Genomic DNA, 16,722 nt, shown 5'->3' with positions numbered 1-16,722 from the left:
ATAAAATTCTTGACAAAAGTTAGCAATCTTTTTTTCACTACTTTGAAATGTCATCCCACTGCCTCATGAACTCCATGGTTTATAATGAGAATTCAGTTGTTAATCTTACCCATGATCCCTTGAACAAAATGAGTCACTTCACTCTTAACAGCTTTTCAGATGCTATCTTGGTCTTGTTTTCTGAGAATTTGATTATGATCTATCTAGGTGTGGATCCACTTTGGGTTTATCTTACTTGGATTTCAATGAGCCTCTTAGATTTGTAGGTTAATATTTTTCATCAAATTTGAGTGGTTTTTCAGTTGTTATTTCTTCGGTCTCTTCTTTCCATCTCCTTTAGGGACTCCTATTAAACATATGTTGGTGTAGTTGATAATTTCCCACGGGTTTCTGAAGCTGTATTTCTTTTTCTTCATTCTGGTCCTAAAACCATGTAAGATCAAATTTGCTGATTCTTCTTCAAATTCCCTGATTGTCTCTGCCCACTTAAATCTGCTGTTGATCTCTTCTAGGAAAATTTTCATTTGAGTTATCTTACTTTCAACTTCAAAATTTCTACTTAGTCCTTTTCTATAATTTATGTTTCTTTATAAATATGCTCTGTTTGATAAAACATTGTTCTCAGATTTTCCTTTCATTGTTTAAACATGTTTCCTCTAGTTCTTTGAACATGTTTTTAAAAATGAATTTGAAGTGTTGGTCTATTAGTTCCAACATCTGATCTTCCTCAGGGGTAACTTCTTTTTAAAAAAAAAAAAAAGATTTATTTATTTATTTGAAAGTCAGAGTTACACAGAGAAAGGAGAGGCAGAGAGAGAGAGAGAAAGAGAGAGAGAGAGAGAGAGAGAGGTCTTCTATCCACTGGTTCACTCCCAATTGGCTGCAATGGCTGCAGCTGTGCTGATCTGAAGCCAGGAGCCAGGAGCTTCTTCCGGGTCTCCCATGCAGGTGCAGGGGCCCAAGGACTTGGGCCATCTTCTACTGCTTTCCCAGGCTGTAGCAGAGAGTGGATCAGAAGTGGAGCACCTGGGACTCGAACTAGTGCCCATATGGGATGCTGGCACTGCAGGTGACAGCTTTACCTGCTTTGCCACAGCATGGGCCCCCAGGGGTAACTTCTTTTGACTCCTCTCCCCCATGTATGAGAGGTGTTTTTCTTGTTTCTTTACATGTTTTAAAGCTTGTTGCTGAAATTGGACATTTTATACAACATTGTTGGGCAACCTTGGAAATCAGATTCTTTCTTCCTAAGGATTGATTATCCCTGTAATTGTTCAGTAACTTTGCTGAACTAGTTCTGTGAATTCTGTATCCTTTGTTGTGTAGGACCACCAAAGTCTCCACACAGTTAATTTGATTTTCAGGTAAAAATCAGGCAGAATTCCTGTCTCTGGAAACAGCTGGAACCTATAAATCTCCTAGCCTTCGCTGAGGGAATCTGTGTGTGTGTGTGTTTGAATAGACTTTCAACACACAGCCAAGAAGTTTACAACTTCACCTTAGTCTTCACATCCTGCTTGCCCAAAGCCTCAGGTTTAGCCAAAGGGGACCCTAAGCATGGGCATAAATTCCTAAGACTCTCAGAGTTCTTCAGAGCCCACTATGGGCATCTCATTATCCTACCCAGATTTTCCTTTTTTTGCCCCAACTGCCTTAGGCAGCAATTGCTGCTGATGGTTTCTACAAATTCCACCAAATTCCTAGATCACACTAGGCCAGCTCCAAGTCAGGTCAAGTAAGGATAGCCTTATGAGTGGTCTTCCAGTGAATCACAAGGTAAGTCAAATGATGACTGTTCGCTCAGCTCTGTTCTGTCCCTCCTAGTGGCTGCCGGGCAGCTGGTTTTCTTTTCTTTTCTTTTTTTAATCATCATTTCTTTTATTTATTTGAGAGGTATAATTACAGACACTCAGAGGCAGAGGCAGAGAGGATGGTCTTCCATCCACTGGTTCACTCCCCAAATTGCTGCAAGGGCCAGAACTGTGCCAATCTGAAGCCAGGAACCTCTTCAAGGTTTCCCATGTGGGTGCAGGGGCCAAGGACTTGGGCCATCCTCCACTGCTTTCCCAGGCCATTAGCAGGGAGCTGGATTGGAAGAGGAGCAGCCAAGACTAGAACCAGCGCCCACATGGGATGCCGGCGCCTCAGGCAAAGGATTAACCTACTACACCACCATCTGCCCCTGGGCTGTTGATCTTTAAGGCTTCCATGGAGCTGGGAAGGTTAGGATGGGATTAAGGCAAGTTAAAATGCCACAAGGCCCCAAGGAAAGTGAAAATATATGTGTACATAGAAACTTCACACAAATGTTCATAGCAGCATTATCATAATAATCAAAAGGTAGAAACCGGAGGTGGCATTGTGGTGTAACAGGTTAAGCTGTCTCCATCTCTCCCCCTCCACAACTTTGCCTTTCAAGGCAGAGAGAGAGAGACAGAGAGAGACCGTCCACATGCTCTTTCACTCTTCAAATCGCCAGAGTTGGGCCAAGCCAAAGCCAGGAGCCAGAAGCTCCTTCCAAGTCTCTCAGACAGGTGCAGGCTGCTTTCCCAGGCACACTAGCAGGGAGCTGGATTGGAATTGGAGCAGCCAGGATTCAAACAGGCACCCATATGGGACGCTGGCACCACAGAAAGTGGCTTTACCTGCTACACCACAGCACTGGCCCCAATTAAATAAATCTTAAAAAAAAAAAATAGTTAGAAATGACATAAAATTCCATTGACTGATAAATGCCTAAGCAAAATGTTTCATACCCATACAATGAAATATTATTCAGCCATAAAAAGGAATGACATACTCCCATTTTCCTAAAATGAACATATATTCCTGTTGCTAAAATAAAAGTTTGATGACAATAAAAGAAAAAAGGGGATAAAATATTAATACATGCTACCATATTGGTGAACCTTGAAAACATGTTAAGTAAAAGAAGCCAATCATAAAAGGCTACATATTGTCTTATTCTACTCACATAAAATGTTAAGAAATCAGGAAAACTGTAGAAATATAAAGTGTGTTAATTGTCCCTTAGGATTGAGGTAATAAGGAAATGATAGCTAAAAAGTAGCAAGTTTCTTTGTGAAGTAATAAAAATGTTTGAAAATTTTCTTTGTTGATAGTTGCACATATCTGTAAATATTCTAAAATTCATTTAATTGTGTACTTTAGATGTATAAAGTGAGTAATATATACATTACCTTCCAGCAAAACTGTTGAAACAGTACCACAAAGCTGTTCTCACTGAGTCAGCTGTTATTTTTTAATAAATGCTCCTGAGATTCCTATAAGCCTTCAGTAATTAGCATATTTCTCAAAAAGTGGACCCTGACCATTTTTTACAGTGTTCTCACTGATTGTGTGGAGAAGAGAATTTTTGGACATTCTTAGGCTGTCATTTTCACTGACATCCTCCATTCAACTTCTTTTAATTTTTTTTAAAAAATTATTTGAAAAGAAGAAAGATAAAGACAAGATTTTCCCTCCCACTAGTTCATTCCCCAAATGGCCATAATAGCTCAGACTGGGTCAGGCCAAAGCCAGGAGCCCAGAACTCAAGCCAGGTCTCCCAGGTGAGTACAGGGACGCAAGCACTTGAGCCACTATCTGCTGCCTCCCAGAGTGCTCGTTGGCAGGAAGCAGAAGCAGAGATGGGACTCAACACAGACCCTCCAGTATGAGATGTGGGTGTCCCAAGGCATGTCTTAACCCAAATACTCCACCTCCATTCACTTTCAGCTCTTCCTGCCACTCTCCCCCAGCCAAAGAAACCATTTATTTAAGGAATACAGACTTCATGCATTTCATAAGTAGGTGCTTTAGGAATATAGTGATTCTTCCCACCACACCTGCCCTCCACCCACCCTCCCACCCCTCCTCCTCTCTCTCCCATTCCCAGTCCCATTCTCCACTAAGATCCATTTTTGATTAACTTTATACGCATAAGACCAACTCTATACTAAGAGTTCAACGATTTACATTAAAAAAGAAAAGACAAAAAAAAAAAAAAACACAAAAACTGTTCCTCAATAGTCAAAACAAGAGCTATTCAAAGTGAATGCATCTTTAATTTCACCTTTTTTTTAAACTTAATTAACTTTAAAGACGCACTCAAGAATGATACATCTTTCGTGAAAACTTAGACATAATTATAATACAACTCTGAGGACAAAGGTCCTTCATGGGAAGCTAGTACACAATGACTATTGTTAATTTAACAATTAACACTCCTATGTATGATGTAAGTGATCACCTGAGGCTCTTGACATGAGCTGCCTAGGCTATGGAAGCCTTTTGAATCCACAAACTTGGTCAGTGTTTAGACAGGGCCATAAGCAAAGTAGAAATTCTCTCCTCCCTTCAGAGAAAAATACTTCCTTCTTTGATGACCACTTCTTTCCACTGGAGTCTCACCCACTGAGGTCCTTCATGTAGGATATTTTTTGCCACAGTGTCTTGGCTTTCCATGCCTGAAATGCTCTCGTGGGCTTTTCAGCCAGACCAGAATGCTTTAGATTCTAAAGTCAGAGTGCTACTTAAAACAATGGTCATTCTATGATTCTGCTGTGTGAACTGCATACCATATTGGAGTATTCCTGCCTTTTTAATTCTATCTATTTTTATTACCATACCCTTAATCCTATTCATATGATTACTTTTACACTTAAGATGGTATTTTTAACACCTAGCTTAAGGGGATTTGAGGTCCCATGTTCCTGCCATCCCTAAACACAACATACTGTTCCAATAAATGATAATGCTAGGTCCACTGTCCTCCTGTCTTTTATATTCTGATAGGTCCTGTATTCTCTTTTCTTCAATATTCTGTCCAGTCTTTTTGATGTCTTTCTTTGCTGCTCTCTGTACTCTCCTTCCTAATATCCCAGCTGAGGAGCAGACAGCAATGGGTGGTGGGGGAACTACTTGAGAGCAGAAAACATGGCCATGCTTAATATATCCCTCATCCATGGGAGACACATCCAAGACCTGCAGTGGAAACTAAAACCATGCATAGCACTATATACTGCATATACTAAGGTTTTGTTCCCCTGTACCTACCATTTCACAGCTTTCTCATTCTTATTATTGATCATAGCAACCTCAGTATATGATTCTTTTTCCTTTCTATATGAAGTCTAGAAGTTCCAATTTTTCACATAAGGAAAGTGGCTTCTGTTTGGCATATCCAAATTGCCCCGTATCAGTACTTCTGTGCTTTCGGTCCAAGATTCAGTAAAATAAGAGTTACTTGAACACAAGCACTGTGACACCACAGTCAGCTTGTTAATCCAGGCAAGAGGCCTATTAAGTGATTAGTGGGTGGATAGTATATATGACATAAAGGCTCAGCAACGATGATTCATGTCCCAGGCAGGATGGAGCAAGATGGCACAGAATTTCCTTGCACTATCAGACAGCATGTAATCAGAAACTTACGCACTATTTATCTCTGTGCTTTTCCAGTTAATACTTCACTGTAATTAACTGCAGATCACTGAAATGGTGGAAGAATGGAACTACTGTATTCACTCTCCTCTGCTCCTGCTTCCCTGGGTTTCCCCCCCAACCCCCGCTCCAGGTGTCCTATGTGAAAGCCATTGACATTTGGATGGCAGTCTGCCTGCTCTTCGTGTTCTCAGCCCTGCTAGAATATGCTGCTGTCAACTTTGTGTCTCGGCAACACAAAGAGCTGCTCCGATTCAGGAGGAAGCGGAGACATCACAAGGTAGGCTTTTAGGTCGCTGTCTGTGGTGGGACAGTAGTGGTATATGGATGAGTTCCAAGTAGTCTTGTGACACTGGTTTCGCAGACCATCCTTCTCAGTGGGTAAAGAAGGTGAGGAATTGGAATTAGATTCTTAGAAGTCTTAGCTTTCCATCCAACAAATAGTTGGATGTCATCTTCTAACCGTAACTCTACCAGTTGCATCTCCCAGCAACTAATGGAGCAAATGCTAATGGGGTCAAGGTATTAACTAGCTTCAAACCCCAAAGACAACAAGCTGGGAGATGTGTATTGATTGTTACTTCCAGGTTGCATTATTGCAATGGACTTGGTTCCTCAGGGAACTACACCACAAAATGTGGGAAGTTAAAGTTGAATGGCCATGTTCCAGGCCTTTGCATTCTGCCTCCAAGAAAGAGGCAACAAGCCAGTTCACCACCATCTCCCATCTACTGCAGCCTGGGTTCTCTCACCTTTTAGGGGATTGAACACAGAAACACCTGGCAGGCCAGGAGTGAAAAGTTGTCAACATCTGTTAACTCGGAAGTTGTGCTCCAACCAAAAAGAAAAAACTGCCGCTGGGAGTGTGCAGCCAGTTGGAGCAAACTGCTCCATACTTAGTCCATAGCTGCTTCCCTAGGGAACCTTTCTCCCAGGGATCAGGAACCTGCTTTCCTCTCGAGCCTCATCTTCACATCCCCTTCTCCCCTGCTCTCCACACCTACCACGCCAGCTGCTTCCTCAGTTTCTGAAACATACATGCAGGGGGCGCTCTTTCCTGGCCTGAGACTATGTCATCCCAGAGGAAAGGACCACAGTTGATATCTCTAAAGAGCATGGCTTCTTTCCAATTTATACAAACAGGCTGTGTGTTCTAGCAAAGGCTACATTCCAATGGAAGTGGGTTAATCTCCTTCTAAATATTTACCTTGATTTTTAATTATATACCCAAGAATGTGATTGTTTAATGCTCATCTCTTCTACTGTATTATAAGATCATTTTGGGCAAAGAGCATGTGTATTTTTGCTCATTGCTATATCCCTGATGCCTAACACAATGCCTGATATACAGTGAACATACAATAGACATTTGATCAACAAATGAACAAATGTATTAACAAACTAATGATTTAAGAGGAGGATTTTCAGTCCAAGCCTTCCCTTAATTGTTTCTAGTGAAAGGCTAGGGCAACCAAGGACTATGTACTATGACCTGTCAGGCCACACCGCAGACTTGTGACATACCAAGTTCCTACTAGCTCCAGAGTGGCCTACTTAAATAACTGTCTATACAGCTGTGACAAAGGACTCTGCCTCCTGAGCTTCCTTCGGTGTGTGACTTCAAGCTAACTTTCCTCTGGGCTCAGCTTCTCCATCTGTAATGGGACTAAGTGAGCATTCAGAGGGACCATGGTGAGAACTCAACCAAGAGGCACCAAAGTAGCTTTACCTTTTCTTCCTGCCACACAAGTGCCAAGGACTAAAGTGATTACATGTACACAGATTTCCATCACTATGTTCCCTAAATGTCCAGGGGTCTGATTCACTTAGCTTCTGGCGTTAGGGAGGTGGTAAACATTTCAAGATGTTATGGGAGTTACCACATCACCATTGTGCTCCATCTGCATCAGCGAGTCAGGTGGGATCTCTTAAAAGACCCCCCTCTGAGTCCTTCTGCACTGTCCATGGGCCTCGGCTTCTTAAAAAAAGAAAATCTGAGACTGATCAAATACAGTAATCTCTGAAATCCCATTGACTATCTGCTTTTTATAGCTCCCACTGCTAAAGGCATTTGTTGGAAACACTTATTTGGGAAGACTATGTCCAAAATATTCATTTAAGCATCAGGTTTTGCACTCTGTGCTACACAAATCCAGAAGGTGTTATTTGCATAGACTAAAATTTGAATGCAGCCCTGTGCAGATGTGTAGTGTGGTGAACCTATGCTGCTTCCAAAGGCTGCCACCAGCCCTCCCAGGTGCCAGTTTTATATCCTAGAGAACAAAAACTCTCTCTTGCCAGGTAACATCTGCATAAGGCCATTAAGCATATTTGATCAGATTCTTTCAGTTCCTTCCTTGATGAGATCTGAGATCATCCTGTCCCCTTCTCTCATGCAATTAATGATAGGAAGGCAAAGCAAGTCACCGGGATCCCAAGGTACTGATGGCGCACAGAGGAGGTACTCAGGGACTTGAGGCTTCTTCCAAAACGTGACTGATACACCATGCCCTTATCTGTTAAGCAGGGGTCCACCCTGAACCAGATAAAAACAGTCCTACATCTATTAGATAGTAAGAAGTCAGCTTCAGGGGCTGGCTATGTGGCTAAGTGGGTTAAGCTGAGGCCTGCAACACTGGCATCTCATATAGGAATACTGGTTCCAGTCATGTCTGCTCTACTTCTGATCCAGCTACCTAATAATGCACCTGGAGAAGCAGAAGATGGCCCAAGTGCTTGGGCCCCTGCCACCACCCACATAGGAGACCTGGATGGAGTTTCAGACTCTTAGCTTCGGCCTGGCTCTGCTCTAGCCATTGTAGCCTTTTAGGGAGTGAATCTGGATGGAAGACCTTTCTCTTGTGCTTTCTCTATGCTTTTCAAATAAAATTAATCTAAAAAAAAAAAAAAGGAACTAATGTGTAGTCCAAGGCAGAGATCAAAAACTAGTAGCCAGAAAGCCAAATTTGGAATGCCAGTATCTTTAAGGTGGCCTCTGGCCACATGGGATACACATTCCCAAATGGCTCTGGTGCACTGGTGCTGCCTTTAGGTAGGCTGAACACACTCCCCAGTGTACCAGCCTCCTCCAACCAGATATTATTCATCCCTAGCTCACCTCATCACTCCCATTTCTCCTTGTGTGAATGTGAGTTAACGGGAGTGCACTCATCAAGGCTATGGGCTTCGTCCAACTGTCAGAAACCACAAGTGTGTGGAGTCAGTTCACCATGAAGAGTGCCCTTTGGAGTCAGCCACTGCGGCTGTGGCAACACATAACAGCACAGGCTGCAGAAACTTATTTTTCTAAGATTTATTTATTTATTTGAAAGGCAGAGGGAGAGAGAGAGGTCTTCCATCTGCTGGTTCATTCCCCAGATGGCCACAACAGCCTGAGCTGAGACAATCCAAAGCCAGGAGCCAGGAGCTTCTTCTAGGTCTCCCATGTGGGTGCAGGGGCCCAAGCATTTGGGCCCTAGTCCACTGCTTTTCCAGGCCCATTAGCAGAGAGCTGGATTGGAGCAGCCGGGACTTCAGCCGGCACCCTTGGGATGTTGGCACTGCAGGCAGTGGCATTACCAGCTACACCACAGCTCCAGCCACAGAAACCTCTCTTTAGCAGGCCGCTTGCAGAGGGGAACTGAAACCCTAAATGAGGAGTGGAAAGGAACTAGCCAAAATGCCTGTGATCTTGGCCCAGCTTCCCAAATCCCACGATCTTCCCATGTTACCTCATTTGTTGGGCAGAAGGCATCCGGTCCTTGAGTTCTCTGTGAGTCCCAGAAACCTCCCGGGGTTCCAGAAGACACATCAGATTTCTCCCATGCCATCCCCAGGCAGCTCCAGATGCAATTGGGCATGTGGTTTCTGCCACCTGCTGGTTGTCATAGGAATAGCAAGTCTTTTTCCAGTCTGCTTGGAATTTTTTTTTCCCCAAGTACAATATAAGATTGATGGGTCCTGCCGTTCATGCCTCTAAAACTTCCACTGCCATGTTTAACAGATGAGGAAGACAGTAATTCACTCAAATCTGCATAGACTAAATTTTCTGCTTCTCCCTGTAACTTGGGCCAACTAAAATAAATAAATAAATAAGTTTTCAAGCACCACAATCCCCTTAAAAGCCAGATTTATATGAAAATGTAAACAGCCTTCCAGGTACTAGGTCCAGGAATTTGTCTGGCTTCCCCCACCCCTCCTCTTGGCCTTGGCATAAACACTACTATTTTTGTTGAGAGAGAGAGAGAGAGAGAGAGAGAGAGAGAGAGAGAGATTTTACTGTTTGAAAGGCAGAGTTAGAGAGAAGGAAAGAGAACAAGTGAGCTTCCATCTTCTAGTTCACCACCCACATACCACCCACATGGCCACATCAGCTAGGGCTAGGCCAGGCCAAAGCCAGGAGCCAGAGCTTCTTCCAGTTCTTCCACATGGGTACAGGGGCCCAAGCACCTGGGCCATTCTCCACTCTCCCCAGTGCATTAGCAGGGAGCTAGATCAGAGGTGGAGCACCTGGGACTTGAATCAGCTCCCATATGGACTGTGGCTTAACTGTCTAGGCCACAATGCTGGCCCCTAAACACTATTCTCGCCTCATTGATAGACAAATAGTTATTAAGCATCTATCTTCCATGCTTTGCCTGCAATGAGGATGTTGGTCATATTGATTGACTTGCCAAAGATTTCTTGAGCATTTATAGCATTTATCATATGTCTCAAACCTTCCTTGTGTTAGGAATGCAACCCATTTAAACAAACCAAAAAAGGGAGGGAGAGGAGGCTGCTGAAAATATACAAGTAAATATTTACCGATTCAACAAATATTTACTGAGTTTTGAGCATATGTACCAGGAACTACTTTCATATGCTCAGTGTTAAGGGGGCAGCGAACATGATAGATTTTCCCTCTACTTTCTGGGAGCTTGTAGTCTAATGGGAGACACATTAATCAAAGAATCATAACAGTGTGATAACAGCCTTTAAAAATCATCTTACAGCACACACAGCAGGGGCAGCCAGTCTACTCTTGGGAGCACACTGAAGGCTTCTGAGTTAAGAATAAAAGAGAGGGGCCAGTGCCATGGCTCACTTGGTTAATCCTCCACCTGCGGCGCCAGCATCCCATATGGGCACCAGGTTCTAGTCCCAGTTGCTCCTCTTCTAGTCCAGCTCTCTGTTGTGGCCTGGGAGGGCAGTGGAGGATGGCCTGGGTGCTTGGGCCCCTGTACCCTGTGGGAGACCAGGAGGAGACACCTGGCTCCTGGCTTCAGATCGGCGCAGCGCCAGCCATGGTGGCCATTGGAGGAGTGAACCAACGGAAGGAAGACCTTTCTCTCTCTCTCTCTCACTGTCTATATCTGTCTATAACTCTACCTGTCAAAAAAAAAAAAAAAAGAATTAGGTAGAATAGAAGCAGCTGGAGTTTGGAGTGTGTACCCAACAGAGAGAACAACTTGAACAGAAGCTCAAAAAGAAGGGCAAGACACTTGCAAAGATATAGGAAAATCACAGAGTGACTGAAACACAGAAGGACAGAGAGAATGGCATAAGGCTGGAGAGGTGGACAGGGTCATCAAAGGCCTTTTTTACCATGCTAAGGATTGTAATGATCCTAGAGTCAACCGCAGCCGACTGACAGGTTCTCAGCAGAAGATAAGCAGTGACTTCCGTGTCAGCACAAGGCAGATGGGCTCTGAGGCAGTAGGAGGTCAGACTGGAGGTTATCACAAGTGCATATGGCGGCCATCCTGGGGCAGACCAGTAGAGATGGAGAGGCGTGGGTGAGTCCCATCCTGAGTGCCTTGTTCTGCACAGCAAGAAGCAGAAGATAGGGACCCTATCCTGAAGGCTTTTATGATCTAGGAGGGCGACATGAGTTGATAAAATGCCCCCAGAGCCACAGACTGAATCCAACACTGGACCCATACTGAATGAAATGCTTGACACAGTACCACCTCAGAGCTCTAAAGGAGAGACAGTGAAGCTGGGCATGATGGGAGCATCCAACTGTGCCTCTGTGGTTTAGACCATGCCCTGGGAAACACATAAGCCAAAAAGACAAGTGAGTGTGAGGCAGGGATGTGAGGACACACAAAAGAAATATGGAAAGATGCAGGCAGGGGTGCAGAGCCCATGGTGGCGAGAGAGGAGGAACCAGGAAAGGTAAGTTGGATGCAAGCAGGGAAGGTCACTGAACAATGGCTCGTCGTCAAAATCAAAGGCATGTGGGGACCTGGCAAAGATCTGGCTTCCCTGGCTTGGGAAACGGAGGGGAGGCCTGAGCTCCTGCTCCTGCCTGGGTCATCACAGGGTGGGTAAGTGGGTAAGGAAGCAACAGAGGCAAAGCAGGGGATCTCTCCAAATTGCCCTCAGAATTCCTAATCAAAATCCAGGACACAACAGAGTATCTGCTCAATTACCTCTGATGGTTCAAAGAACCTTCTAAGGTAATGGGATGACTCTAACCCCCACTCATAGGACAAAAAGACATTTAAAAAAAAAAAAAAAAAAAACCTGAGGCTTACGGAAGAAAGTGACTCACCTAAGGCCATACAGCCAGCAAGTAACGTCAGAGATGGCACAGGTCGCCAGCCTCTAGACCCACGGTTCTGTCCCCTGGTTTGCATCTGTTCCAGCATGCAAGGGGCGCCCCTCTATAAGGCAGAACTCCCACGCCAGCCAAAGAGCAGTCTGAGAGGCAGGGAGAACCAGGAGCACGGCCTGGCCCCCTGGGGAGTGCCTTGCAGGGAGGGTGCCCAGCCCTGTCTTATTTTAAGTAGAGCCCCATGCTGAATCTATTCCAGGAGGATGAGGCCGGAGAGGTCCGTTTCAACTTTGCCTATGGGATGGGCCCAGCCTGTCTGCAAGCCAAGGATGGCATCTCGGTCAAGGGTGCCAACAACAACACCACCACCAACCCCCCTCCGGCACCATCTAAGTCGCCCGAGGAGATGCGGAAACTCTTCATCCAGAGGGCCAAGAAGATCGACAAAATATCCCGCATCGGCTTCCCCATGGCCTTCCTCATCTTCAACATGTTCTACTGGATCATCTACAAGATCGTCCGCAGAGAGGACGTCCACAACCAGTGAAGGGTCTGCTGGCAGTGAAGGGGAGGCTGGGAGAGGGCCGAGCGGGAGATGGCACAGGAATCTGAGAGCCTAAGGAAGGGAAGAGGAAGGGCAGCAGGGGGCACACATGCACAACTCTCTCCTCCTCCCTCCCTCTCTCTGCAATATGTGCAATAGCAAAAATGCAGCAATGCATGAATTTTAGAACGTGGCACTATCTATTTAACCTCGGGTGGGCTGGTGGGGGGGGGGTGGGATTTTCTAATATAGGAACTGAGAGCTGGGAAGAAAGGGTGGGGGGAGGGTTATAGGGCAATAACAGCTTTCAAAACATTCAATTCACAGGCTGTGCAGTTTTCCTGTTTAGAAGGAGAGTGCAGTCTTCCCCAGAGCAGAAGGAAAGCAATGTAATATATGATATATATTCATGCTTAATATTAATGCAAAGCCACAAGAACAAAAGATCTATTTCTTAACCTATCAGCCTAGTAACTGCTTAAATTTTTAACGACATAGAAGTCATGGACAATTTTTCCGAGTGGGAACAGTCACAAATAAGCTTGCTTGGGTGTGTGTCCCACATCACACCCCTCCAAATGCCATCCCTGTCTTCAGACTGGCCCAGGCAGATACATGCCACAGAGCCACGTGGCCTCTGCTTCAAGAGGGTTGTGAGGCATGGGCAGGGGTAGGAGGTGGAGGAAGGTGGACAGAAGAGAGGGAATGACTACAGAGATGGGGCACTGCAGAGACCTAAGGCCTGAGAACCCAGTTAACCCTCTCAGTCCTCATGTGCCAAGGCCGAAGACACGCCTGCCCCTCTCAGAGTCCTCCTGCTTCTGTGCTTCCACACCCAGCCCACTGACCCACCAACAACCAGAAATGGCCACCATGGTTTCTCATTATATTGCCAATATGCAATCTTTTTTATGGTTAAAAAAAAGTAATAATCTTGAGAAATAATATGCACATAGACAGTGTAAACAGATATACTTTTTGCAAATGTCTATTTTTTTGGAGAGTTACTTTGAAATTCAAGTGGGTGCATGTTGGGGAAGGTGGGGTGAGTGGGATGAAATAGATTTATTATCTAGTGGTTCTACAGAGTAAAGCTTTAAGAGGTGAATGGGCAGTATGGGGGCTGCTACAGATAAAGTATATATGGGTAGGGAGAGATGGTACTATTTGGAAAGTTATTCATTATATTTTGACATTTCATATACATAGAAAATGTAAGAAGTTTGGGGGGTGACCCCATTATATTTTTATAAGTCGTCTTTTTCTTTTAGGTGCTTTGTTTAGCTTTAACATTTAGGAAATTTAGACAAACGTTTCTCTTACCTTCTGACTCTGAGGTGCCACTGTCCTAGGGTACTAGGGCACTCCAGAACAAAAGGAGAAAGACTAGGAGATGGACTTGGGAGGAGAAGGAGTCCAGCTAAAGGATGTGGATATCCACAGAGGGGGGGCCTGCACAAGGGGACAGCACCACTGGCGCACCGCTGTCCACAGCTTGCTCCCTGTTTTGGCCCATGGCCAGAACCCTGGGGTTCCATTTCTTTCTTTGCACTTTAGCGTCTTGGCTTTGGCTCAAAGTTACAGGCAGAATGAGGAGAAACAGCTGACAATCAGTTTGTTCTGAGGCTTAGGGTTTCACCTGTATCTTCAGAGCAACCCCAATGTGAGGCAAGAAGGTAGGGAAGCCATACAAAGAGATGAGACCATGGAGGCCTAGATCCTCCCTAAAGCACTTCCCCCTGAGGAATCTTCTCCCACTCTGCAAAACAGCCTATGCCTACACAAGACCCAAAAAACAGGCCAAGACAAAGACCAAGAGATTAGGTAAAGCAAAGTTCACTGTGCAGCCAAAAATAGGATTTGGCCTTAAGGCTTGAATAATAAAAGGTGTTTACTCACAGGTCCAAGGTCAGTCAGCCCTTGCCTTTCCTTCTCTTGGCCTGCATAGACCAAAATATTCAGTTATATTTCAGTTTATCTCATGATGTGAGGTAGAACCTACAATTTTTTTTTCTAAGAAATCTTGAAGGATGGGAGTCAAGTTGGTAGAACTCTCTCATCAAAGACCATTCTTTTCCCCACCACAAATATGCGTCCCAAGGAAGAAAAGCTAAAAAAAAAAAAAAGAAAAAAAGAAAGAAAGAACAAACTTGAACAACTACTACCAGTTCATATTAGAACATTAGTCTTGGCACTGCTACTAGCACCTTTCATTAGCACTATAATCACTTTATTTAAAGGAGGAAAACACAACTCGTTCTCAAGTGGTCTTTGGAGAGACTTCCAGTCCCTTTCACTTAGCACTTTCTTCACTTTATTTAGCTAACCATTATTTTTAAGCCCTTCTCCCTACTACTCATTATTAGACAGGGCAACAGAGGCACTAGGCCTCTATCAGAGACGAAAGCCAAGACCAGTTCTTCTAAGACATTTTGCCTCTGCTCAAACAGAAAAATCTTAGATTCCTAACTGGTCTTCTTATGGGAAGTGCTTGGAATCCTTCAGGCCAAGAAATCACATGGCCACTGCCCAACCTCTACTGGGTCCTTGAAATTCTACCTGTGAGTTCCCTAGGGGCTGCCAGAGCTAGCTGGCAGTATCCAACAAACAGCAGAATCACCTGAGACACTCACAGAGGGAACTGTCATGAAATCAAACTCTTACAAGTAGCAAAATCAATGTGGGGTGAAGGCATGATAGCAGTGAAAAGAACCTAAGTTTTATTCCTGCTCTTAATATGCTTAGGGACCTTAGGCAAATGACTAAGTCTTAGATTCTCTGAATACACAACGGGAGAGTGAGATAGTAATAAATTCCCTCCTAATTCTAACTGCTCCATGAGTAATTTCCATAGGAAGGCCACACAACCAAAAACCTAATGTCCCTTTTATTTCCCAACCCCGAGGTGGGTGTATAGATACATATGCACAAATACATGGACCCATCCAATTCTTGTTGCCTTTCTTGTTTAGAAAATATGCAAATTAATTTTTCCTTCAGCACATAACCAAAAGTGAACAGTGGTAGGGAAAGGACAGTGATTAGGAAGTTAAAGATACCATCATCAATTAGGAAGCAAGCATGCCCACGAAGACATTATTACCAGTGTATAATGCAGTAAGGAACTACTGGTAAGTTAATGGATTTTATTATTATAGAAAATGAAGATAATTTAGGACAAATATTTTTAAGTGACCCAATGAACAGGACAATATTTTCTTAATTTCCTCTTCAGTGTGAGCACAGGAGACACCATGCCTTGGGATTACAGATGCCAAGCGGGATGGTGGGTGACAAGCTGAGTTAGCTGCAATGGATGGTTTGCTAGTACTCTGGCCCTTTACGTGTACAGGCCACTATTTGTGCAAGGTGGGAGAACTGAGTTCTGGCATCGAGGAGCTGCTGTTCTCTAGAGCAAGCTACTTCCAGAACCACAGCTAATCCCAGAAGCCAAGTTCAGCAGTTGTCAATTAAGTAGAAAGATGGTAAAGCCAGTAACTTCCCTCCTATTAGTTTACAATGTGTCTCCTTTGTTTAAAGAACAGTCAGAATCGATGGCTCAGCTCTGCCACCCTCTGGTTCTTGCGCACATCCAGAAGTCCATTCTAGGCTAAGGCTACAGGGAGTAAAGGACAGGTATGAACAAAAAGGAAAACGTATGTATGTGTGAATGCGCATTCATGTGAGTGAAGTATCTTGGATTTAACTATATTTTTACTTTGAATCTAAGAAGACAAAAGAAGGTTCATCTCCAACCCAAATCCATTTCTTCTTCTTCCAAGCTATTGATAAATAAGAAATCAATCCCTCTCAGATGCTCACCAATATATTTCATAGGCTATTTTTTTCATACTGGGGAGAAAAAATAAGTATGATGAGAGGTAGTTCCTTTCATTCAAGGTACACGTCTTTATGAACATCATAAAAAAGAGATGGTGTCTTGTAAGACTCTGTATTAGGCTGCAGAGGTTAGAGCCCCAGCTAAGCTGGTTCCATCACTGATAACAGTCCTGGAATTGAAGGGGTTGTCACTATCTCTGTAGTTAACTGCCTCCTTAGTAGAAGCAGCTGGTGGGCAGAAGGCTTGGTGGTGGTATAATCTGTCAGCTTGAGGACTGGGGTCAAGATCTGTGATTTGCAGCTATTTCCTAGTCTGGCTGGAAGCCCACACCACGAACAATGATTCCCCCTC

The 16,722-nt window shown here is 44.1% G+C and overlaps 1 protein-coding gene across 3 annotated transcripts in view; it reads left to right on the top strand.

Annotated features, from left to right (window-relative positions):
- GLRA1 (glycine receptor alpha 1) overlaps positions 1–12,747 on the top strand; it is a 99,433-nt gene extending 86,686 nt beyond the window's left edge. For 2 of the 3 annotated variants that reach the window (XM_089334977.1, XM_089334978.1), the window contains exons 5-6: positions 5,579–5,725; positions 12,222–12,747. In XM_089334977.1, the coding sequence (XP_089191103.1) occupies positions 5,579–5,725; positions 12,222–12,533 (459 nt within the window). In that variant the 3' untranslated portion in view covers positions 12,534–12,747. The remainder of the gene's footprint in view (positions 1–5,578; positions 5,726–12,221) is intronic. The other variant, XM_008255290.5, reaches the window with a different exon arrangement.
- Positions 12,748–16,722: the final 3,975 nt, after the last annotated feature.

Source organism: Oryctolagus cuniculus, chromosome 6, assembly GCF_051225735.1.
Source record: "Oryctolagus cuniculus isolate XC-2025 breed Fujian yellow rabbit chromosome 6, ASM5122573v1, whole genome shotgun sequence".
Taxonomy (NCBI): Eukaryota; Metazoa; Chordata; class Mammalia; order Lagomorpha; family Leporidae; genus Oryctolagus; species Oryctolagus cuniculus.
This window is presented reverse-complemented; position numbering and strand designations above follow the sequence as displayed.